At 39.4% G+C, this 23,620-nt stretch overlaps 2 protein-coding genes and 1 long non-coding RNA gene across 4 annotated transcripts in view; 2 read left to right on the plus strand and 1 right to left on the minus strand.

Moving 5' to 3' along the window:
* LOC111269097 (WD repeat and HMG-box DNA-binding protein 1) lies at window positions 1-8,331 on the plus strand. The gene is made up of 12 exons (XM_022848460.2): window positions 1-702; window positions 1,512-1,629; window positions 2,002-2,286; window positions 2,531-2,810; window positions 3,266-3,432; window positions 3,741-3,996; window positions 4,201-4,349; window positions 4,742-4,824; window positions 5,006-6,004; window positions 6,376-6,686; window positions 6,825-6,974; window positions 7,723-8,331. The coding sequence occupies exons 1-12, from the start codon at window positions 635-637 to the stop codon at window positions 7,935-7,937; spliced, it is 3,081 nt and encodes a 1,026-aa protein (XP_022704195.1). The 5' UTR covers window positions 1-634; the 3' UTR covers window positions 7,938-8,331.
* LOC111269102 (uncharacterized) overlaps window positions 6,544-23,620 on the minus strand; it is a 23,250-nt gene continuing 6,173 nt past the window's right edge. Inside the window, exons 2-3 of the long non-coding RNA XR_002685588.2 lie at window positions 7,397-7,588; window positions 6,544-6,684 (exon numbers count right to left, since the gene is read on the minus strand). This is a non-coding gene — a long non-coding RNA (uncharacterized LOC111269102). The remainder of the gene's footprint in view (window positions 6,685-7,396; window positions 7,589-23,620) is intronic.
* The window catches only part of bt (projectin protein bent), a 61,302-nt gene continuing 50,333 nt past the window's right edge, over window positions 12,652-23,620 (plus strand). Inside the window, exons 1-4 of one of the 2 annotated variants that reach the window (XM_022848457.2) lie at window positions 12,652-12,748; window positions 15,642-15,913; window positions 16,959-17,154; window positions 19,882-19,903. In XM_022848457.2, the coding sequence (XP_022704192.1) occupies window positions 15,800-15,913; window positions 16,959-17,154; window positions 19,882-19,903 (332 nt within the window). In that variant the 5' untranslated portion in view covers window positions 12,652-12,748; window positions 15,642-15,799. Of the gene's footprint in view, window positions 12,749-12,807; window positions 12,931-15,641; window positions 15,914-16,958; window positions 17,155-19,881; window positions 19,904-23,620 lie in introns of those variants that run through there. The other variant, XM_086971974.1, reaches the window with a different exon arrangement.

Genomic DNA, 23,620 nt, shown 5'->3' on the forward strand with positions numbered 1-23,620 from the left:
TTGGTACGGTCTTAATTTGCATGCGATTCTTATATTGTACAGGGATTGTAATATGATGGAACTAAGATTATAGATTATAGATAGTATTATTTAAATACTGAATTGAAATTACAGTTAGGGAATAGTTAATATCAGTCTAAATTATAGATGCGGGGTTCTTTTTAATAATCGTGTATTATTCATGCACAAGAAGCATGCACGGCACACCTGAAGCAATCCTCCGCGCGCCTCTTACACGATTTCGTGAACTATCTGAACGTCCCGAATTTTACGTACATTCCATTAGATGACTGGCTCCCAGCACCAAACCAAAGTGTGTTTATGCCTATATTTGAACCTACACCATTATGCGTCCCTAACATTAATAAGGAAATATGTTATATGCTAAGCTATAACAATAATTCTCTGTGCTACATACAGCAATATTGGCGGGCCAATTTTCTAACGCGCGGAAGCTGGGTTTTACGGATAAGTTTGGCGCGAAGTGTGTAATCTGAGTGACTCGTTTAGTGACTGTTTTCGAAGTAATTTTCTAACGCAATTTAAATACAAGAGTGAACAAGTTGTCAAATCGGGTAGTAGTTCGAAAACCTGGAAGTGAGGACTGTTCTAGTTCTGGCTTTTTGCAGTAAATATGCCGGTCAGTGAAGCCCGTTACGCACACTGTGATGGCTTTACTGAGGGAGTACGTTTTAAAGAAAAGTACGTTAATTTTTTAATTGATTTCTATTTTTTTTTTCTCTACGAAGTAAGTATGCGTCGAACTTGGCTCACGTTTAGTCGGTTTATTGCAAAAAATAATCATGGCTTTTCCCCTAAAGTGGTGCTACGAATGCGTATTTGCGTACGGCGCTGCTGCATTTTAGTGGATGCGTTATCCTTTGTTTATTATCTTTGTTGTTTAGTATTATTTTAACCCTTTGAGGGTATAAGTAATATCGCAGTTAAAAAACTGGAAGTCGAGTACGTTAAGATACAGGTGAAGTCTGTTTAAGAATACTTTAGGAACACGGATATATACAAAACTTGCAAATAACAGAACTACAGTTTAATTTTGAATTTGAACGAAAGCTTTTTTGTCAGTGAGTTCTTATCTTTTTCTGAGCAGACCTGTTGATATCCGCTTGAGAATCACCTCTAAGTGAGATTACACCTTCATTTAGGGAAGCTCCTTATTCTGTGAAAGTTTTGCTGGGCTTTATTGAAGGACTATAATCTTCTTTCTGTTTCGTAAACTACTTTGTCATTTGCTCTTGGTTCAATTAGAACGATATTTCCTTTTGAAAACAGTATCAGTCATACCAGATATAATAAGATATGCTTAGATCCACTTTAAACCATGCGGTGCCCATTACTCCATTCTTGTAAGGATGCGCACTCAACCCACTACCACGTAGCAACAAGGATGTCGGAATCGAAAGCAGACAATTTGTCGTCGGAATGGTTTTGATAGTACTTTGTGTAACCAATGTAATAGCTATAGAAATAACAAGATTAATCATAATGGACAGTTACGTTGTAACATGTGGAGCGGACGGCGAAATGCGTATCTGGGACGCTCAAACTATCCTGGAAGAAGGTCCTCTCAGCATCACTTTTGGTAGCCACTGCAACTCCGTCGTTGTACAGGTAGGCATCTGCTTTGGAAATACAACAGGATCTCGAATATCTATGGATAAGCGAGTCACCCTCGATCTGCAGCATACTCAAAAGCCATGAAGTCGCTTGCAAGCATTGCTGTGGATGAACATTGTAAACCATATTACTCTCGGGACTGTTCTCACATGTGATGACCGCTTTAGTGCGCTAGCTACCCTTTTCTTAAATACAAAAGAGCTGTTCACAGCCATTAAAGAGTCGAGTTTGCTTCAGAACGCGGATACTCGTCCATAATATATAGAGAAAACTGACTATATCTGGCTAATTAGATCAGAAACTTTGCTATGTGTTGACTTCTAATGCTTTCCTTGGTCGATCGTTCTGTTTGTGGTTTTTTCACAGGACGACGACCTTCTGTGCGCTATCGATGGATTTCGCGTTAAGAAAGTATCCCCTTTGGGAACTGCTGGAGAGCTATTATCTGAAGCAGAACTTGAGCCAAGGACTTTTAGAAACTTTCAAGCCGAAGTGCTCCATCTTGCTGCTTCTGGCTTCATGGTACTCGCTTGCCTCGCCAATGGAACAGCTGTATTATGTAAAGAATCCGAGAGGTCCTCCGACATTATTTTGGAAGGTCATAAAGCTGCGGTTCTCAGCGGTGCACTGACTCAAGAAAAACCGCTTGCGGTGAGTCCAATGGGGTTAAATATTTTTAGGTTATCAAACTGATTAATTTCCCTCAAGCACCAGATATCGTATATACCCATCAGAATGGAAACGCCTGTGCTACTACTGATAAAAAAAAACAGCTTTATCTTCATGTATCTAACTAAACGTGTACCTAGCTGACGTCCATATCAAACAGAAAGGCCTACCTTATGAAGATTTTTTCCTAAAGACCACGATTGATTACTATTGTTTACGTTATCAGGCGACAGCAAGTTGCGATGGTTCGGTTCGACTATGGTCAACGAATGATGGCCGTTGTGTGAAGAAACTTGAGGATCTTTTTACATCGCAGGACGGTGTGGATTGCCTCCAAGAGATCACCAGGTATCACCGACTAGCGTTTTTGAATGATGGAAATTTACTTCTTATAGCTGGTGAGAGAACGATCAAGGTCTACGAGATGACAACGTTTACCGTCGAGAAGGAAGTTGACATCGATGAGATTATTGATGATGAGGAAGTTATTTACGCAATGACTACAGGTAGGTTATTGACCATATAGATAGAAAGCTGCTTATAACCAATTAGGAGGACCGAAGCTTGTGGGCTGTATGCATTTTGTAATTGAATTCTGTTGAGCTCTAACTCGACGGGACTCATTTTGAGTAAATAATTTAGTGTTATTTAGACTCACGTTCTAGAAATGAACTTTAAATATTGTGCGTACTGCATCAGATAAGTTGCATTCTCTCAAAATCTATCCGCATTAATACATTGGAAATATATGGAACTAATAATACCGATAGTTGTCAATGTATCGCTTTACTATTTGAGTAGTCGTACGTTCCTTGTATGATAAACATTAATACTGGTTTACCGCAGACATGGCGTGTATTTGCCGTTAAAGGTATATGGGTACATTTAATATACGGAAATATATATGTTAAATACATTAATTTCAGGAGGACCTTAAGTCTTTGTCTTGTAATTTTTTTAGATGGCTTTCGTGTCGGTGTCTCTACAAATCAAGGACTGGTAAATGTTTATTCTCTCCCCGAAATGGCACATATATGGAGTCACAAATTCGACGACACTGTTACTTCGATCATTTTGCCGCCATCTAACCAGGCTGCTTCCGCGCCACTCATTCTCCTCAGCGAAAAAGTGAATAAGACTATTGTAGCTAAGAGCTGACTCCTAGCAAATAGCTAATATATGTTTTAGTTTATTGCAGGGAAACATACAATTCAGGGATAATCCAGTTTGGACGTGATGGTGGTTCTCCAAAGTGAGCTGTTCCTGTAATAGCATAGTCGTTAACGTATTTTCTGTTAAATTTAAACACGTGGTAGTTAACGTTGGAAACTAGACGTAGACACACTTTGTTTCATGGTGAGAGAAATCAGTTTGAGGTAATATTTAACCGCTTAAGAACTGAAGGTAAAATAGTTTTTTTTTAATTTTTTCTTTAGGGTGAGTTGACGTGTGCTACAGGCATAGGTTTTCAATCTGCGCTTGGAAATGGTGCTGCTTCGTCTTCCGCTGAAGGAAACACGAAAGAGGATACGTTCGATCCAAATGAAGAGATCTTAGCAGGCAGTGGTATCGACCGTTCCGGAGGCGACGGGGCGTCACGGAAGAGAAAAGCTGCTGAAATGGATGGAGTGCTTGATAATGAAAGCATTGCCAGGAACGACACAAACGAAGACGTTGATGATGATGGAATTGGTAAGTGGGCACATCTTTCAAATCAAAATTTCACGTTATTAACTGGGCATGACTTCCTCTTTCGATACATTTCATCAGTTTGTGAGGTGTAATTGCTTATCCCTAACGGCTCTTCCGAAACATCTGCATTTCTGCTGCGAAAAACCTATATGCTAAAAACATATATTTTTTAGCAATAACTATTATTATTATCAACTGTTTCAGATCTAGGTGCCATCAAGTCGTCATACATGCCAACAATTCTTGGCGAAGATGTTGCTGATACTGAGGAAAATGGATCGCATCAACGCGTTGTTGTTCGTGAAACCGTGAAGACAATTCACGTAAAAGCTTTTTGCCAGAAACCTTTTCAGGTATCTGTTAAAGCAATAGGAATACAATGTCATCTTAAGCGTTATATTTTTGGTGACTCTTTATAGTTTAATGCGATAATAGCAATTTCATTATGTCGAAGCTTCGTGCCGAAATGAGAACTTCTTTTAATTATACGCTTCTTCGCTTGTATACTTTATCGAGGTTGGCCATCCCAACTAACATTTTTGAATCCTTGTATTGACTGGTGATGTAGTTGCTCAATATTCATGCATCCTACACATTTCTATGATATTAATCAGCAATACATATACATATATATATATATATATATATATATATATATATTGCTGATGATATATATAGACAATAGAAGGATCTTGCAGATGATTTCAGTACTCTTCAACTTTACTGACTTGAAATTATTTTCCAGGTAGGCGAAGCTCATGAAATGGCTGGGCATGGCGACTGTGATGAGGATGACAATTTTGAGGAAAATACTACTCAAGAGCGAAGGTGGGTTTTGCTTCAATTTTATATATATATATATTAAAACTGTATATATGTTAACTTAAAAAAAAAAAAAAAAAAAATATATATATATATATATATATATATACATATATATATATTATACCGATAACGAGCGGACAATCAACAGGTGTCCAACACATTCATTTTCATTCGTAATTCGCAGATTCCTCACATACAATCACGTAGGATTTGTGGTATGCTCTCTCAGCACCGAAGAATCCTCGATAGACGTCGATTTCCATAACTCGGCTGACCGTCACCCATTAACGTTGCCAAATAAAGGTTATACCATGGCTGCTCTAGATGGCCACGCATTAGTGCTGGCTTCAGAGAACGAAATGATGGTTTACCTATTGGAGCCTCATGCTGGAGAAACGAATAGCTGGGAAGTAGAGGTCAAACATGATTCCATTGTGGGAGTAACACTCGGACCGACATTTGTTGCTATGGCCACGCAAAATCAACTTCTTAGGCTCTTCACTCCTGGAGGAATGCAGAGAGAAGTTCTAGGTTTGCCCGGACCGCTTTTATGCATGGTAGGTGCATCCATGTTTAGCCTTCGAGCACAAGAGCTCAGACCACAGGATAATTTGATGGTGTTCTATCATAACGGTACCGGCTTGGATGATCGGCAGAACGTTGCTTGTATGCGATTGAAGATTTCTTACAATGGAGTGACTGCACGTGGAGCCCATATTCCGGTCGGACTGCCAAGAAAAGTTCGGATGGTCTGGGCTGGCTACAGCGAAGAATTTCGACCTAGCTATATGAACTCGAAGGGAATCCTTTTTGTCTATAGCGACAAAATGTGCGGATGGTACCCGGTGTTCGATAGCAAAGAGAAGCTCGGCCATACAAGCTCTTGTTTCATGGTGTCTATTGGCGAACGATACAATCGCGTGTTGTACGTCTTGTGCAAGAAATGGAGCCCCAGAGTGCGTCCCCTGCCGGTTATAGTCAAGGAAAAGTTACAAGCGCCTCTTCTGGATGTGGCCAACGATAAGGTCCAATTGGAAGCTCGCTATTTACGATTGCGGCAACTACCTTCGCAGGAAGTCGAAACCGGCAAAGCAAAGTTGACCCTGCAGATGTTCGCTCTTGCTCTGAAATCCGACCGTCTGACGCGGGCGGCTGATATTATTCGTATGGAATCCTCGCACAAGTATGCAAATGCCCCTAACAAAAATTATACTGTAAATAGTATCAAGTTATTTAAGCTAACTGTACGCAGTATTTTCTTTTTCGATGTACATTAATAGAGATACCGTATAACAAGGAACCTATCTTCTTCTACATGGCGTCCTTAATAGCGCAATGTGCCATTGATCTTTTTTCCAGATCGCATGTTTCTTATTCTTTCTTTCATAAAAGGTTTTTGAGAATTGATGTTACGGCAAAGCGGTATGACAAAGGAAGTCCAGCTTCTATAATATTAGATTATTTTATGTCCCGTGATTGTTTTAACTATAACGACTCAAAGATTGTTTCAAGCTCACAAGGTAATATTTATTAATCCGCGAACAAATTATTTAGGGAAACCCTTCAGCTTTTTATGGAGTACACAGACGCATCGAATCGCAATAATCGCTACGATGGTCTACAAAAGTTGATAAGAGAATTCCTCGGGGAGGCTGAATCAGAGGACGAGGAAGACGCTGCTGAGGATCCAGCGGACGAAGAAGAGACCTTGATGATGGACAGCGCAGAAGTTATTCGAACTTTACCTGAAGAACCGGTAGCACCCATCCTTGCACCAAAGCGAGTTGTTTTGGGACCACTTGGTGCTTCAGACAAAATTAACTCCGGCAAAGCAGACTTTAATCCTTTTAAGAAATCTGAGACCTGTAAGTTCAGTCAACAGATGGATGCTCACTTACTGTTAAGACGAGTTATTTTGATGCGTACACACAAAATGCATTTGTAGAAAATGACTTTGTATCGGAAAACAACGCTAATAACATAATTTTCTATATTTGTATCAGCCGCACCAAAGGCTATGAGGACCGGAAATCTAGACGAGATTCTTTCAAAGAAAATCCCAAAACCTGCTCTTGCGTTATCCACCAAAGAGGTTCCTCGGTTGGCGCCCAAACAAATTAAGTTGCCGTCAACGTCACTGACGACGAAAAGTGGTTAGTAACTGCCTAGGTAATATAAAAAGTCAGTCAATTATGCAAGGGGTGTATCATTTTTTGAAAGCCGCATGTTGTGAAAACTTTGGCTCGGCTCACCATAGTCTCTTTCATACTTGTTAATATTTTAGAAGTTGGTTAGATTGGTGCTTTTGAACTATGCATTAGATCGTAATAATTATTGCCACCGAACGACTATTAGCTTTTCAAAACTATGAGGAAGTTCTGTGTAGAGTCTCTATTAAGGTAAATATAATATTAGTATAGGCAAAACGCTATACAGCACAAAATAATTGCCATAACATTTAATACAAAAATAACATATAATAGCACTAGAAGAAGCTAAGAAGAGGGCTTTATATTAAGCTTGTTATATTCGGGCTAATAATTTGAGATGTGAAACAACCTTGTGTTGAACTCACCAGCCTAAATAGGTGTTCTGAGTTGAAGTACTGCCATTAAATATTGGTTCAGCAGGCTGCCTGCCCGCACGAAACGAATTGTCTTTACTGCCGGTCCCCAACTAAGACGACCTCACGTGTCTCTAAATTTAGTGTGCAAGAACACGTTACCACCACACTGTTATAGGCGCGCGCGCGCCCGCCAACCTGCGACTGCCGGAAAGCAGCTAGGTTAATCAAAGAATGTATGCATTGACATTAAAACGCGGTGGCCTACAACCAATTTATTTGTTCTGAAGTAAAAAAATATCGTTTAGTTGCAGACATATTCTGTTCAATCTCGGTAGGTGTATCGTTTGGCACTGCTGACAAGCGCAGCCCGCTTGAGTTGTATATGGACGATGTCATCGAAGAGCTTAAAAGAGAATGTCGCGATGGAGACAACGACACTTGGCTCAAGATGGCAGCTCAAAGGTACCGAGCGTTGACGTCAGATCAACGAGCGGCCTATATCGAGCTCAGCAGAAATCCGTCAAAACGAGCACGGGTGGACATATCGTGAGACGTACATATTACATAGTAAAATGCGAAATGTGTAAAAGTTTGAGCGAAACCTATTAATAGGGTTAACATGTTTGTTTATTGCCAGGTTTCCATATTTGCACCTTCTATAAATAGGAAAACATTTACTTTGACTTTTCGAAAAATACGTATTAAAATTTAAATTTTTCTCATTTTTTCCAATAAAAGTAAATGGTTGATACTCAAGAGAAATTTCGCAGGTAATTTCTATAGAGTTTTCATTAATTTTATCTTTTATTCCGTTTCATTTTATTTGCTGTAAAAGTATATGGCAAAATTGTAGGAAGATTATGAAATATACTGATGATAAATGAACGATAATGTGTATACCGAGATACATAAAATGAATATAAATAAATATACTGTTGTAAATAGTGGTCATGTGTATTATTTTCAGTTGCGATCAGCGACTCGCTTTTCTTAAATCATGCAAAGTAAAACACCACAGGCGTATGCTCTTGTTGAATTTGCCATAAAATGTATAACCAGCAAACCTCTCCGCATAAAAACACGTTACAGTAACCTACTATGAAAATCACCGTTTGTTCATGATTGAGAGGATTTTTTTAAATTGAATACTATATCCAACGTATCATGGGCAATTCTTGATGATATATTTAATTAACAAAGAATTACCTAAGCAGGTCCTAAAATACTTTCTATTTTAATGGAAAATAAGACCATTCATAAAAGAGATCCATATTTATTGATGGAAAACCGACGAGCCAATTAGACGATTAAGTCGTAGGTTGATACACTAGATTTCTGTTGTCTATGTTTGACGCACCCAAAAAGAGGACTAAAAATTAAGGTCTAAAACGCTTGGTGTTTTTTGGTACATGCTTTAATATTAGACATAGCAGGTTACCTAGAATGGCTTAGAAATCCGTGCACAGGATGAAATCTAGCAAATAATACAGCAAATAATAGCAGATAAGTTTTTTTTACCGTATCATGCGCAGTGTTGATAAACTTAATCGGTTTGATCAAGAGCTAATGCGTTGCTTCTTAATAAGTTCTCACTCATTGATCAAATTATGTCCAATTGAGAGTCGTTAGTTTTGTTAATTATGGTTTTTAGAAAGGTATAGAGAACTCAACAGCTTTTAAGCATTCTAGTTAGTAGCCCATTTGTGTCATGTTAGTTGTTTTCCCAATTCCCATATTCCACCAGCTTAGGCACATATTTGGTCTCTAACATGCTGTAATATTTTAATTAAGAAAGGCGTGGAGTGAGAATTGACTTGTAGACGTTGACCTTTATCTTATGTGAGTTAAGATATATTTTTTTATTAGAAAATAGATGGCCTAACCTATTTTCGGCTTTTCATGATTTTTCGTTATCCACCATCTAGCCTTATAAATACATCTCTAATATTCGCACCGTGAGAAAGTGTCTGTTATATTTCCTAACGCATATTGCTCGTTACAACGGATTTTCGGAGATCCAAAGATTCCACCTTCACATCACTCCAGAGCAACAAACAAGCCTATCAACGATGTGCCTATCAAATGGGCTTGTTTAGTCATGATTAATTCTTGATATTCTTTGGGCCCTGCTTTATTATTTGCGTTTTATACTAGCTATGCAAGCGTTCTGGAATCATTTGTTCTCTCAGAGTTTTGGAATGCATAAAACATGATCAGGTACATAGTGAAGTCCAGTTTGCATATACTCCAACGTCGCCATAATACTTTATTTGGGGTGTTTTGATGTTCATCAACGAGACTCGCTGATCAATGGTAACGTTCACCTCTTTCCTCGGATAGAAACTAGGCAGCGTTGCTGCTGGCACTTTGAACAGCTATGAGATTTCTCCTGAGAAATTACTTGCGAATTTCAATCATTTCAACATTGGGCATTGAATTAATTTGTTGTTTCCTCATTCACATGTAGGCAAACGATTGACGAACATCAAATACGTATTGATTAATAGATTTTTGAATCATTTGTGCGCTTTATCTTTCATTCTCGATACCAATGATAAAGTCACTGTGGCATAGAAACAGTACAGGTGTGTTCTAGTGGAATACTGGTCTAGCGCCGTCGTATTCAATAACTTATAACTTATTTTCGGCTATTTTAAGGAAGATTGTATTCGTGTTAACCTTATCATCTTCATTAATGGAACTGTTCTGCGTTTTCTAAGATGGGACAAAACTGTCTTGTTAGTGAAAATTAAAGGTGCATTAAATTTCAATTGTTCTTTCTCGTTTAGTATGTTTCTCTAGCGGAAGCTTTACTATTCAATTTTCTGTTTTTTTTTTTTGCAAATTATACAGAGCGTTATTTGCTACATCTTTTGAGATATATTTCTGGAACTGTAAGAAATTGCATATCCTACTCCTAGGAGAGTCTTTTTTCGTATCTATAAAAAGTTACAGAAAAGTGGGCATTTCTTATATCGTATGCGAGCATCTTATATGGAGCGGGAAAATGTGATTTTGTTTCATAATCGTTGATTTTATTATAAAAAACAATGATGTACCTTTTTTATTATTTCATAGGAGCAGACTGTCCTGGAAAATTTTTTTGCTCAATGGTACTACTAATTACGCTGATGATCAGCAATTTTTCTAGTTGAATTAAAACTCGTAGAGAATACGATTTATCCTGTGATGTCCTAGCAGATTTTTTAATAGAGAAGAGCAGAAGGCCAATTACTCTATTGCGCCTGGCATAGCCCATAGTCGGTCAGCAACTCATCTTCAAGATATTTGCTAATTTTTAGATTTAGATTGCGATTGATCATCAAGCTCATTTAGCCTAATGATAATTGTGAATTTTTCAAGTTGACAAAGTCAAAGCCCTTTATGGATGACTGGTAACGGCGTAGATCATTTCATATAAGGTTTCATAACCTCACAGGTTGTTGGACTGTAGGCTGCATATGACATTTTTGACATGGTCATTGTAATGTTATGATTTTATTTCCAGTTAAATATGCGTCCTTTAGAAGAATCTGTTCGTTAGCTAAACGCATTATTTTTCAGCGAAACGCTTAACTAAACTTTTTCAAAATTTTCCTCATTGGTTATTACTATTATTCCTTGAAGACTCGCGTTTCAAATAGTGAGCAATGTGCACGTAAGAACAACCGTATCGATAACATTAACTTGTAATATTATGTTCGTGTAATTTCAGCATGAACTTATAACAAGAAACGTGACTTACTGACAATAAGATCCAATATCCATACTTTTGCAAATATATATAGCAATAATTACGAGGCGCAGCAGCATTTCGTACCGGATTTACTGCTTCTTCTTATCAGAGTGTCCTACAAATGTTTCGGATAGATTTTTTTGTATTCTAAATATGAAAACGGGTTTCCATATTTCAAGTGAAAATTTTCTTCATAAAGCTAGCCCTACATAATTTGTAAAGAACGTAAGTTCTTTGTTCTTTTATTTTTTATCATTTTATTATACGGGCCAGGTTACTTTTTAGACAAATTATATAAAATTTTCTTTTGTTGTTAGTGAATCCTCAGAAATATACTCAGCGCATGTGATTCTCTATGGATCCATAGAGTTCTATTCCAATACCTTTACACGCAAGGCCATAGCGGACTGCTTTATATACGAGTCAGCAATATTAGAGGACAGAGTCCAATTATCAATTATCCACTCTGCCTCCCCCCCCCCCCCCCCGACGACATCTGCGACGGCATCTGAAATTTCAAAATTATTTTATTTGAAATGAACTTGCTTTGAGCTGGTGCTAATTGAGTGTTTAGATCATTCGAGTTATAGAATACAAGGTAGATTCTCCTTACTTCTGGACCCGAAAAACAATAGGATTTGTTCTAAGTTTCTTCCCCGTTTCTCAGTTGCTCCTTATCATATTATTTGATTATTCTAAATTTCAATTATATGGAACCTGTTAAAACAAGCTCAATATATTCTCGCTTATGCGAGCTTCTTCGAGTTCGAGTGCTATTTACGATATTTTTATTTCATTTGATTTAATACTTGTAAAAGTCTATGGCGTGTACAACGACGCCGCTCATTGCAACTAGCTAAAGAGTTCTCGAAAAGCGACTAACTCCGGTTTTTTGTTTTCTGTCTGCATTGGGCCCCGTGGCGTAACGCCACTCCGGCTGTTGCTCACAATCAGAACGAATGGTATGCAGACTCAACCATTCTGGCTGGTGGCGACTGATTGGCCAATATGTTGTATTAATGTAATAGGGCTATGCAACGGTAGGTGAACCCATCCGACAACTCTCGCATCGTCGGTTCCAGGTATTGGTGTTCTCGGTGCTGCTACTGCCACTGTCGTTGCTCGTTCTATAGACTGACCAACCTCGCGGATGCGTTGGAACTCTGTAAGAGCCCCGTCCGTCTAAGGCATTGAAACGGCGCCAGAGCCCGCGTCTTTCATCTAAACGGGTTGAGCGTGCATGCCTGAGAAACAGCACCCGAATTAGCCGGATCAGGGAGGCCTCTAGAACGAGTTCCTTTCGGATGCTAAGAGGAGACCTGTGTCTTCCGGGCTGTGCTGCTATCGTGGTCTCCTGTCACTGTTGATGATGGTGTTAGTAGTAATTCTGCGATGCAATATCCGCCCTTTTCACCCGGCTCCGGGTTTACCCTAGAACTGCTGTAGTCGCTGACTTGGGTCTGGTGGCAGCGCATAGAGACTTACGCCGACTAGTTCATGTTTTTAAAACCCTTCGGTGCGAACAACGTTGCCTTAGCAGGGTTATCCAGCTACAAAACCTCGCAGACTACGCGACCTGCTTGCAGACGACACAACACGCTCTGCCTTTTCGAAGGAAGTCTTCCGTAAGTCGTAACCTAGCTTGTTACTTGGCGTTATCTTTTGACTAGCAGCCTTGATCTTGCAATCAAATGGCGATATACGAGTACATCGTTAAGCTTGTATAATTCCCTTAAGTGGAAAGCCAACTTAAAACGACATTAGCAGAAACTATACAGGACGAATTATAGATGTTTCAAGTGCTAAGGTAAATATGCGTGTGGTTTTTACACCTTGAGAGATCTATCACCCTAGAGGATCAATTCTGAATTAAACCAATGAACGAGCAAAAGGATCGCTGTTTCCGTGGTTTTTAAAACGATATACTAATAGCTAGCTGTGCCGTGCTATGACTGCTTGTCCTGTTCGGGTGGTTTCAGAAGGGGAACTACTAGTGTTCTTGCGACCGTCCTGCTAAGGTCAAGCCGCTCCTTGCGGGAGCTCAGCTTTGTAATGTTCCATACTAAGTGATATGCTGTCATGTAATAGCTATTGTAGACTATATCGGGGCATCCGTTTTTACCGGTTTCCCTATTCTTCCCAGGTCACAGGACCTATCGCTTAACCTACAGTAGCGGCAGCAGTGACTTGAGACGCTCAACCAGGCAGCTTTACCAGCGAGTGTGATCCCTCCCTTTTCGAGTCCTATGCAGTTTATAGTCAGTTGCGTAAGTCCTCTTCCAAAAGTAGATACCTAGACTGCTCCGTTCATTCGAAAAAGGACCGGGTGCCATTTAGATAGAGAGCCACCCCTATTGTTCGCACATAAACGGCGGCACTCAGTCACGTGCACTATAGGAAATTCGAAAGGAAGTGTTATTTGACCAAATGCATGAAAACGTGTGCGGGGAGTGCTGAAGTCGTGAGGTTAACTGGATGTGGTTAAATCTTTAGCTTGGTTAATGCAGGAACAACAAAAACATGCATAAAGGATACCATAACTAATCCTACCAGTATAACATATTGATGCGTCAGTGTGAGCGTGTCACAGCGCCAACCTTCTTGTGTTCATGCATCCTTAGGGTGTCGTAAGTATTAATTTGAAGAAAACTTCTTCCTGTACGTCGTACAAAGATAATTCGGTGGAAAATAGTTTTATGTTGGAAGAAATTATTCGTTGGCAGTCACTTAACTTGGTTTTCGATATTCGTAACCGCGCTAACAAAAATACTCCGACTTCCTTCTTTTAGATACCAAAAATATAGCTGAGAACTGCAAGCTATGCAAATCTTAGCGGATAACATCTGCCTGCATCTTAGACATAAGAGCGTGGAATTTTTTATAGCTTAAACCAAGGAAAATTATTTGGAGTTAATTCAGAGTTAGAACGACTTTGGTGTAGACACCTAGACAAACTCACTTTCAAGTAACGAAGTAAATTATAAGAAAGAACAGCTAAATTCTGCATAAATAGCCCAATGCATTTGCCGACCGGTGTCTAATCCCATTTACTATTCAAAGGAACAGAGCCGACACGACCGACTTAACTAATATTCAGCTAAAACGACATTACTTTCTTTTCGTTTGGAAAAGGCAGAACTTTTACAATTAGCTGTTTTACACGTAATGCTAAAGCGTCACCAAACAAAAAGCTTTTTCTTATGATCCCATTATATGCTTGTCACTCTGGAGCCACCAGAGTGCACATCGGGAACTTTGTTCTATATTTGATCATGTATTCTGGATCACTATGATGTATTCCTCTATGAGCATGCGCTGGATTCTTGTTATCCTTTGATATCTCGGTATACCGTATTGTGGATAAACTGAAGATGCCTTTAAACAGGTACTTCAGCAAAAAAGCAACTCGCAGCCCATCTAAAAAGCTCTGCGCTTATTTTCTGTTTGCAGTCTCAGCTGAACCAATACGCCAAATTTAATCGTGTTTCCTACAAGGTTTTTGTTTAAATTTACAATCATTATATGATTTCCGCAAGCGTTTAAAGAGACAATACTTGTAATAATTGATCCTTTCTAAAATAATAGTAAAGAGACGATCCAACAGCGGATTTTCTATACGGTAGGACTGAACTAACACTTAGTTTGATTAGGTAAAATAGCATTTTGCGTCTAAGTAGCGGATACAGCAGATAGCTATATGTTTAACGTTTAATGGAGTATTGCCTTTTGCTCTAGATGACGGTCGACCTCACTGCAGTACTGCCAAGGAGAACTTTTGGCATTCAGCTCTTTTATACAACGAAATGTCGCTTAAGCTCGGTCCCTTTTACTTCTAGTAGATTTAATGAATCCGTTTCTAGGACCTGAAAGATGATGCTGGGCTTGAGTCAGGTTAATCTGGTGTTCATTCCAACGTGATTTTCTGTTCTGAAAAAACCTTGTGCCTCCTTCCGGAATGAGATGAAAACACTTACGAAAGACTGAACTATATCTATGTCAATTGGTGTGTGCGGGCTAGGTTAGATATTGACTCTTTTCCCTTGAATTTCATATATACTGTAGACATAGACAGGCATAGGCGAAACTGAATGTAGAGGACCGCTGAAAGTACATTGATACGACGATTACCTTTACTGACACCGCTCAACTCGAGCTCGATGGCAAGACCAAATATAAGAACCACGATAAGCTGACACAGCGGATCAGTGGAAAAGGCTCTGACCCCGCCCACCGAACGTGGCCTAAAGTGAAAGGCCTAAAGTTTTTAAAACGGCGTGAAACGAGCTCTACGCAATGGCTAATTGTTAAAGCGTGATGAATATTTTATCAGCGAAACAACACGCTTAGCTTGTCCTTAGAAGTTAACTAAGGTTATTCCTAACGAGTAATATTTCAAGTGCGTAAATAGTTTAGAGCTTGTAAAAACAATGAATGAACATATAAATTTACTTGAACAATTTAGTAAGAATCACCCGAAATCGCAGCTCGATGAAATTTCAATATAATTAATCATTTCAGTTGATATTTTCCGGAAGAGTACACGTTGGTGATTGCGTCTCCGGTTGTGATGCATCAAGCATTCGTTGCTGAGTTGACTAACCTGTTGTGGTAGCTAGAGGATTCTGCCAAAAGTGGCTAACCTCTAGTAAAGGTTAGCATAAAACGATTTGAACAAGATGTCGAAGGAGCCTGTAGCGCCAACGTTTCTCCACAAGCCAATCCTACGACAAGAGGACGACGGAAATCGGCTGGTATTCGAATGTGAACTTATCGCCAATCCGAGACCCACGGTAACTAGATTTGTTGCTAACGTATAGTAATTTCTGACTTTTTCTCTGTATAAAACTTTACCGTAAGATAGCGCAAAACAGAGGGCGTGATCTCACGAAGCTTAAATAGAGACTGACTAAAGCTTTATTTGGACTTATACAATTTCCCATCGATATACGGGATAAACTGGCACACCATTTATACATGTTGCATGTTTACTAACTGCATGTAGGTAAAAGCAGGTATTTTGGTAAGTAACTTTTTTGCATATGCCGGCAGGGACGTTCGATGACGACAGCTATCTCTGGGGTCTAAATTGCCCAGATGTCATTATTAAAAACGTACCTTCTAGATTTGCTAAAAGGCATTGTACACAACAAATCCAGCAAATTCTTATCTGGAACTGGTCATAGTTTAAAGTTCTAAAAAGCGCAACAAGTTGTACTGGTGGAGCTTATCTGAACGACCCAACTGGGAAAGAAACACTCTCCTCTCTCGAAGGTGGCTGCTAATTTCTGTATCGAAATTTCTGGATAACTGGCCTCTCCGCATTTTAATGAGCTTTTGTGCCATGTAGATTTTTCGCTTCATCCCATGGAAATTTTCCTGGGATTCTGTGAATGCTTCATGAGAACTGGCAGCAACGTAGACTTTCGATTTTGATAAACCAAGGATGTTTGTAATTTTGTCGCGTGGGTTCGTCCAAGTGAAGGATATTAGGAAATAACGCATCTCTTTTCATATATTGAACACGAACGTCCTGTTTTCGTCGCTCTGTCCCTAGTTTATCTTCTTTTAACACTGAAAATGATGGATGAACGCATGCTCGTCGCCACAAGTAAATGTGTCTTAATAAGTTCCAAACACCTGTCTTTCCGGCTTTAAATACAAATTCCATGATATGTCTTTGCCTCATAATAAAATCTGCCCATAAAAAGGTATCCTACGGGTGCGCAGAAAGGTTGACACTTCATAAATATCAAATCCGATAAAATTGTAAATTCACTTTACCAACAAAAACTTTTACAGAGCTGTAGTATTTTTGGAACGATTACCTTTTCTCAGGTTCAATGGTTTCGCAATGAACATGAGGTACTGGACACTCAGCGAACTGAATATAAGATATTAGAGAAGGCTCCGGGCAAATACTACATCGCGCTGGCCATTGACGACGTGTACGAACCCGATAAAGGACTCTATACCGTTTCAGCCAAAAACCACCTTGGAGATGTCAGCTCTTCCATCAACCTCAACTTTTTGCGTAAGTACTACGATACGGACATTATAGAGGGTACAGATATTGTAAACATAAATGTTTGATACCGACGCATCTAATTCAAGTCGGACTTGAAGTAAATCTACTGAAATAGTATGGAAATTTTGGTTGGAGCAGAAAGCTAACGAAGTGGGCTCCCATTTTTCGGGAACATTTCCACATCAAGTCGGAGCTTAGTGCCTAACAGAATATACAATTAGCCTTTTACGGAAAAGTAAAATAATAGATACGTTTAGTTTTATAATACATGAACGCTGTCATGGTGCCTGATATTGAATTTCTTCAACCAGTATAGATCGCGTCGTGTATATATAAAAAAAAAAAAAGAGCTAAAATTATTGAAAACAATGGACTTCTCATCTTATATAATCTTTTTTGTTCTAAGGAGGCGTTTGTAACTGCCATTTTAATTAAGTAGATTAAGGCCTGTTATGATTTTGTGAAACGCTTCTGCGGATATAGGAATTTATACATCACATATTCTATCTCATATTTTAAGCTGGTGAGAATTTATATATGTACATGTATACATATGTACTGGGAGCGGCTCTACCAATTTTTATGCGAAAAATATGTGCTACATGCTCATATATAGTACCCCGTCAATCAGAAAAGTGCCCAATGTTTACCGATTTTTGCCGCAACTCTATTCAAACCCCCCCAAGGGGCAAAACTTCGGTCAGTCACGGATGTGTGTTCCGCAATATCAAAAAAACGACACATTCAGATAAAGACAGTAAAAAAGGTTTCAAGTCCTTAAGTCTTACTTAAACCACACATTGAGGTTTGCACAAAAACTAATCGCGCAGGTGAGAAGTAAGTAATATCAACGTAAAAGATGACAGGACGGCCACGTCTCCCTCTCAAACACCTTGCTCTCTGAGTAATGAAGTGTTAGAATGTGTCAGTATAGTATCTGTATAAGTTAGTGGAGATATTGGTGTGGATCGTGCAAAAACGTCTTATACAGAATAGATACGATGCCAGTGTGAACGCTGTGAACTGCGTGAAACAGTCTATGCTTATAGTGAAACACTTGTTCTGAACGTGTGTCGAAAATTTTCGAGCGGAGCTTTTGTTGGAAAGAAGATTTTCGAATGTCATACTTGCCATTACACAGATATCTGCTATGTCCGGAAGCAGTTTCGGTTGGGTGTCTACCCTCGCCCTGGGCTCTTGCACTTGCCCACGGCCCTCCCCTACCAGACGTGAGCCGAGGCATGAGCTCAGTAACTGTCGGCCGTATATCTGAAGACTATTTTAGAATACTCTAGCGATTGGTAATTACCATTTGAAGGGCTGTCAAGATGAGTTCTTATATGGTAAAGCTCTGCTTGTTCAGTATTAAGGGCGAAGATTCAAAGTGACATTGTTGGAATAATGCAGTCATATGAAAACACAGCATGACAAATTACGTTCCATTTCAAAACATATGTTCGACGCTATTCATAGAAGCAGTAGTTTTAATATGTTTAATATGAAATACAATTGATTTTTGTTCTCCCGTGAGGGCAGTTAGTACTTCAGATAACAGCAGTTCATAAGCCGACGCCAGACTCGTGAAAATGGTTAGATGCAGACATTATCAATAAAGAGTTTTAGGTCATTAACGCCTATGGGAAAAAGGGCGCTGGATAGATGCCAGTCGTATATATCTTTCCAACTACTCTCTCGGGACTTAGTTTCCGAACGACTATTCAGCTCTAGATCTATCCAATTCTAACATCAAATGAGTTATGAATGTGCCAAGCCAGCTGAAATATTGGTAGAATATTTTAAACATGAGTATAGGTGAAATTATAACGGCAGCATATATAATGCATACTACTAATGGGCCATGACAATCATATGGGTGCGAAAACGGCTAGTATTTAGAATCAATGCACAAACGAAGTGAGACCAGAGCCCCATTACTTGAAACGCTACAGACTTAATATAAGCCCATATACTAATGTTGCCGTATTTCCTATGGATAGTGTATTTGAATTAGCTCCAGCTTTGCCTTGTGGTTCATTGAAATGCTCATTATACAGTACCTAAAACGGGTTCGAATCCCTAAAGAGGACAAATGTGGTCGCTGATTTCTCGCTTACGCCGTGTGTTTGGTTTTTTTTTCTTTTTTTTTTTTTGCTAATTTTTGAGAACACGTATTTTTCTAATTGGTCTTTATCTTCATAGCATAAGACGTCAATAGATCTTCGACAAACGAAATACGCTGAATAATTTCGAACACTCTAGCCATTTGAAACGAGTTCTCCGTGGATGTGTTTTTAATTATTTGTAGTCCCTGTATAGCATAGATGTTTCGTGTATTATCTAATCTTAACTATAATTAGTGGAACAATATGGCAGTTCTTTGCCAAAGTTTCACAAGCAACAAAAGCCATCAGTCACGGCCTAAAGCAGAACTCATTCTTGGTGAAGATGCAAAAGATTGTCACCTGCGTACGGTTAATAATCGTTAGCTTTGTTTTATTGTGTACCGACTGACTACTACAAGTGCCATCAGTATACGAGGTAAACGAGTTGTCTGTGTATTGAGCGTACTATGACCATGAATCAACAATGGTGCAGGGTGATTTCGAATGGTATGAAATCAGCTTCCATCTAGATTTAATGGTTAGGCTGCGCGTCCTACAAAAGTATGCCTTAGAGTAGTTCCTAACGTCCTAAACTAGCTAAAACCTAATAATGCGTCATTTTGTGTTTCAGCTGCTGATAAGCCATTCGAAAGGTGAGTGGTTTGGAGATCGTTTAGAATCAGTTTATAATTTAGATAAGTTTGTTGCTTGGTCTAATAAGCTGTTAGTGTTTATTTTGAAAAGAAAGACTACAAGAGTCACTGCTAAATCTTGATTTATGTATAGTTGTGCCTAGGAAAACTAGCTTCCGACATAATTACCAGGCGGTATTCAGGAACCAAGCAGGAGAACGTATTGCGCTATTCATTGCGTTCGTTATTGCTTCACGTGCATTTGTGCCCAGATTCAAACCCAGCTGTCTCGTTGTCCTTCGCTAACTAAGAGCCCAGCACGTTTCTATCGAGGGTACGTGTACCCAAAACCTTTAGTACCTCTCCACTGAGACCACAATCAGAATAGGCGCCGTTGCGTTTATCGAGACATTGCAGCCTTGATGTGGATCCAGAAAGGAAGATTACTCAAGTTAGTTATGCAAACTTTTGATTACAAGACATTATTACTAAAGCGAGCTAGTTTTTCGATGGCTATAATGTTTAGGAAGCTTTGCAGCGGTGACAAGATACCTGCTATGAACCTTTTAGCCTTTCAGCTTTGTTATAGCATGTATATTCGTTAGAAAAAAATCTGTATTGGGTACATTTAAAAAAATATATACTACCAAAGCTCTGCACCGCATATTTCACTTCGAGACGTAATCTCAAAAATTCGAATTACTACACTTCAAATAGCTTTCACGATTGTATACGCTTCCAATCTTCGACAACTTGAACTATTGAAGCTTAAACCCCCCGCGTCAACCTCACACGCGCGTTAGCGGCGAGTTTTCTCTGTAAAGCTTCATTAAGAAGCCCAAACTAGCCAATTTTTACTTTCTAAGAAAACTTTGAATGAAATTTACTACATATTTTCAGAGGTATAATTTTTATCATTAACCAGCACAGTCAAGCGCAAAGGTTGCATAAGATGTAGGCGCAGCTAGCGAATTTCGATACGTCGTCAAATATAGTTTGCTGAAACGAGGCAGCAAACTTAAAACTTTCAAGTGGAATTGATGTGATATATACACCTTATTCTAGTAATTTCAACATTCCATAATAACTTCGCTTTTGTATGTGTTTAGCTATGTTTTTAAAATGCTTCTTCTTCTAGTTTTTTTCAACGTGTGCCAATAAAAGCTTAGTCTTACGAAGCATTCGGAGTTTCATGGAGAGTTCTGAACACTGTCTTATTTTTTTAAATTGTTCTGACATTTCTGTCGAATCAGTTATTAAGGCTAATATCCGCCAGTATGACTGGGTCCACTGTTAGACATCTACTTTAACTGCTACCGCGAATGTCTTGCGATATTTATCGACTGATACTCTAATCAGCTGGCCGCTTGGGTCACATACAGCTGAAAGGCCAAAGCCTCTCAACTGCTCGGTTCTAGCTTTCTTGGCCTTATCCTCCGTGGTCTCTGCTATGCGTCAGTATGGCATGATAATGGCGGTTATATTAATATAGCTTTTTTCTTCTGTGACTTGGCTCACTCGTGTGCGAGGTGAGCCGATGGCTCAATGGCTTGAAGCCGGGCGATTCGATTCTTGGCGTGTGGTGACTCGACGATTCAGCTTCTTCGGTTTGCGATCGTTCGCTCGCCATATTTGCTGGTCCTCTTTTGATCTAGTCTTAAAAGAGCTTCCGGTCCTTGCGCAGTACCGATACAACTCGAAGTAGCAATGAAGCTATCGCTGAACCCTGCCATAATCTGTGCCTTCCCTATGCAACAGTTCGGTTTGCCCGAAGGCAATAACCGGGTGAACGGAAGGCCCAAAGTGAACACGTTGAGCCTATTTGATGCCCATTGGTTACTAAAGAAGCCCACTCACACACACGTTAGTAACAACAGTAAACAGCATAAAGACCAGGCGCGGCCGAATTTTTGGTCTCCGAGATGTATCGGCGACGAAAATACAACACGGCATAGCACCGGTTCGGCAGTGGGACAATTGTTTTAACAAACTACTCCAAAATCATGGGGGGGGAGGGAGGTAACGAAGCAGTAGGGAAAGCAAATGGCAACTATGGACGATTTATGAGCCAACAACAGGCACCATCTTGAAGGCATAAAGGATAGTTTTGTCCAGACGCTTTAGAGCGAGTGCCGCTGGCGAAAAGAAATCGATTGCAATTTGTTATCGGGATGTCAAACATGGTGATTTCTAGAAAATGGAGAATATGCGACTATTACAAGGTACATGTAGCCGATTAATAGCCACACCATAGCTCTGAGTAGCTAGAGATATTTCCGTTTACATCGTCCTATTTAAGGAAGGGCGTTCATTCTCATCAACTATCAATTTACGGTGGGGCCATTTAACTTAAAAACCAATTGAAACGAATTATGCTATCCTGACGAAGGCATTGTGCATCGCTAACTTGGCGCTTTTTTGACAATACTGATGAAACGTACTTTGAATCGTAGAGGACCTTTCATAACGCGGCTTGTACTAAAAACTTACTTATTTTTTATTTATTTATTTTTTTTTTATTTATTGGCTTTATTTTAGTAAATATAAATAATCCCTTACAGTGTGTACAATTGAAGTTCAGGCTGTTATGCTATCTAAAATGAAGACAACGTCTCCAATTCGTAAAGCAGCTTATGCTGAGCTTCAAAGTATCTTGCGAACAGCCACTGCCATTGCTGTGTCCTTGAGAAGAGGCTCTTAATAAAGATGGCTAGATCGTTTATTTGTGTTGCGCTATTGCTTCGACTATGTACTGTTAACGTTGCTTAACGACATCAATAAGTATAGTGAGATATGATAAACGAAAAAAGGCAAAAATTAACCATGGCCTAATAGTGGTATTTGCGACAGGTACTTCTGTTTCGAACTGTAACTACAGCTACTTTCTTAATACGCATACGTGTCCTAAAGGTCTGCCGCATCAATTCGCGGTTCCTTCTCAATACCCAAATAGATTGCACTAACCGATTGTTTTGATATTGGTATTATGTTTTCTGCTCACTAGACGATTCTATGGTTAGCGAGTTACGAGTTTTGGCAATCAGACGTATGCTTACACAAAACAGTATCAGTTTCAACGTTCTTTTCTTCAGCACTAGCATCTTCTATCTGGATTGACTGCAAAATCATTAGAGCCTCTCGGATGTCCCATATTGCCCCCCGTTGTTTGGCAACGTACGACTGAAACAACAGATCTTTAATTATCACCTTTTTAATTTTGATATGCAACCACTAGGTTTTTAAGTAAGGATTGCTCTGTTAAATACTGTCGTGAATTTTCTCGTCTCTAGTTTTAACGATACAAATACTTATGACTCATTTAGCCTGTCATTTCCTATAAATCTCTTAGTTATTTAGTGAACACCCCCTAATCGAAGTATGTCTCTGCTATGCACTGGCAAATCTGCACTTTGCCACCTCGTGGCCGGCCTTCGCTGCTGTTGCTGTTGTCTATCCTATGCGCCACCAATCCATTATATTTCCATTGCCTCACATGACGCCAGCCTGAAGTCCGTTTTTCGCTGTAGAATTTTGAGGTCAGTAGAGAGACAGTCTAATCTTAGTTAGGCTTCGGTCTGAAAGGTGGGTGGATAAGACAGAGTTAACAAACAAGACTTGGCTGAAGGACTACAGCAACCGCTACTATTTCTGTGATTCGCATAGAACGACAAACAGGTGTTATGTTTTTCTCGCAGTCAGTTGCGTTCTTGGGGCGAACAGCGTTGGGTATTAATGCAA

This window comes from Varroa jacobsoni, unplaced genomic scaffold (assembly GCF_002532875.2).
Source record: "Varroa jacobsoni isolate VJ856 unplaced genomic scaffold, vjacob_1.0 scaffold_1353, whole genome shotgun sequence".
Lineage (NCBI taxonomy): Eukaryota > Metazoa > Arthropoda > Arachnida > Mesostigmata > Varroidae > Varroa > Varroa jacobsoni.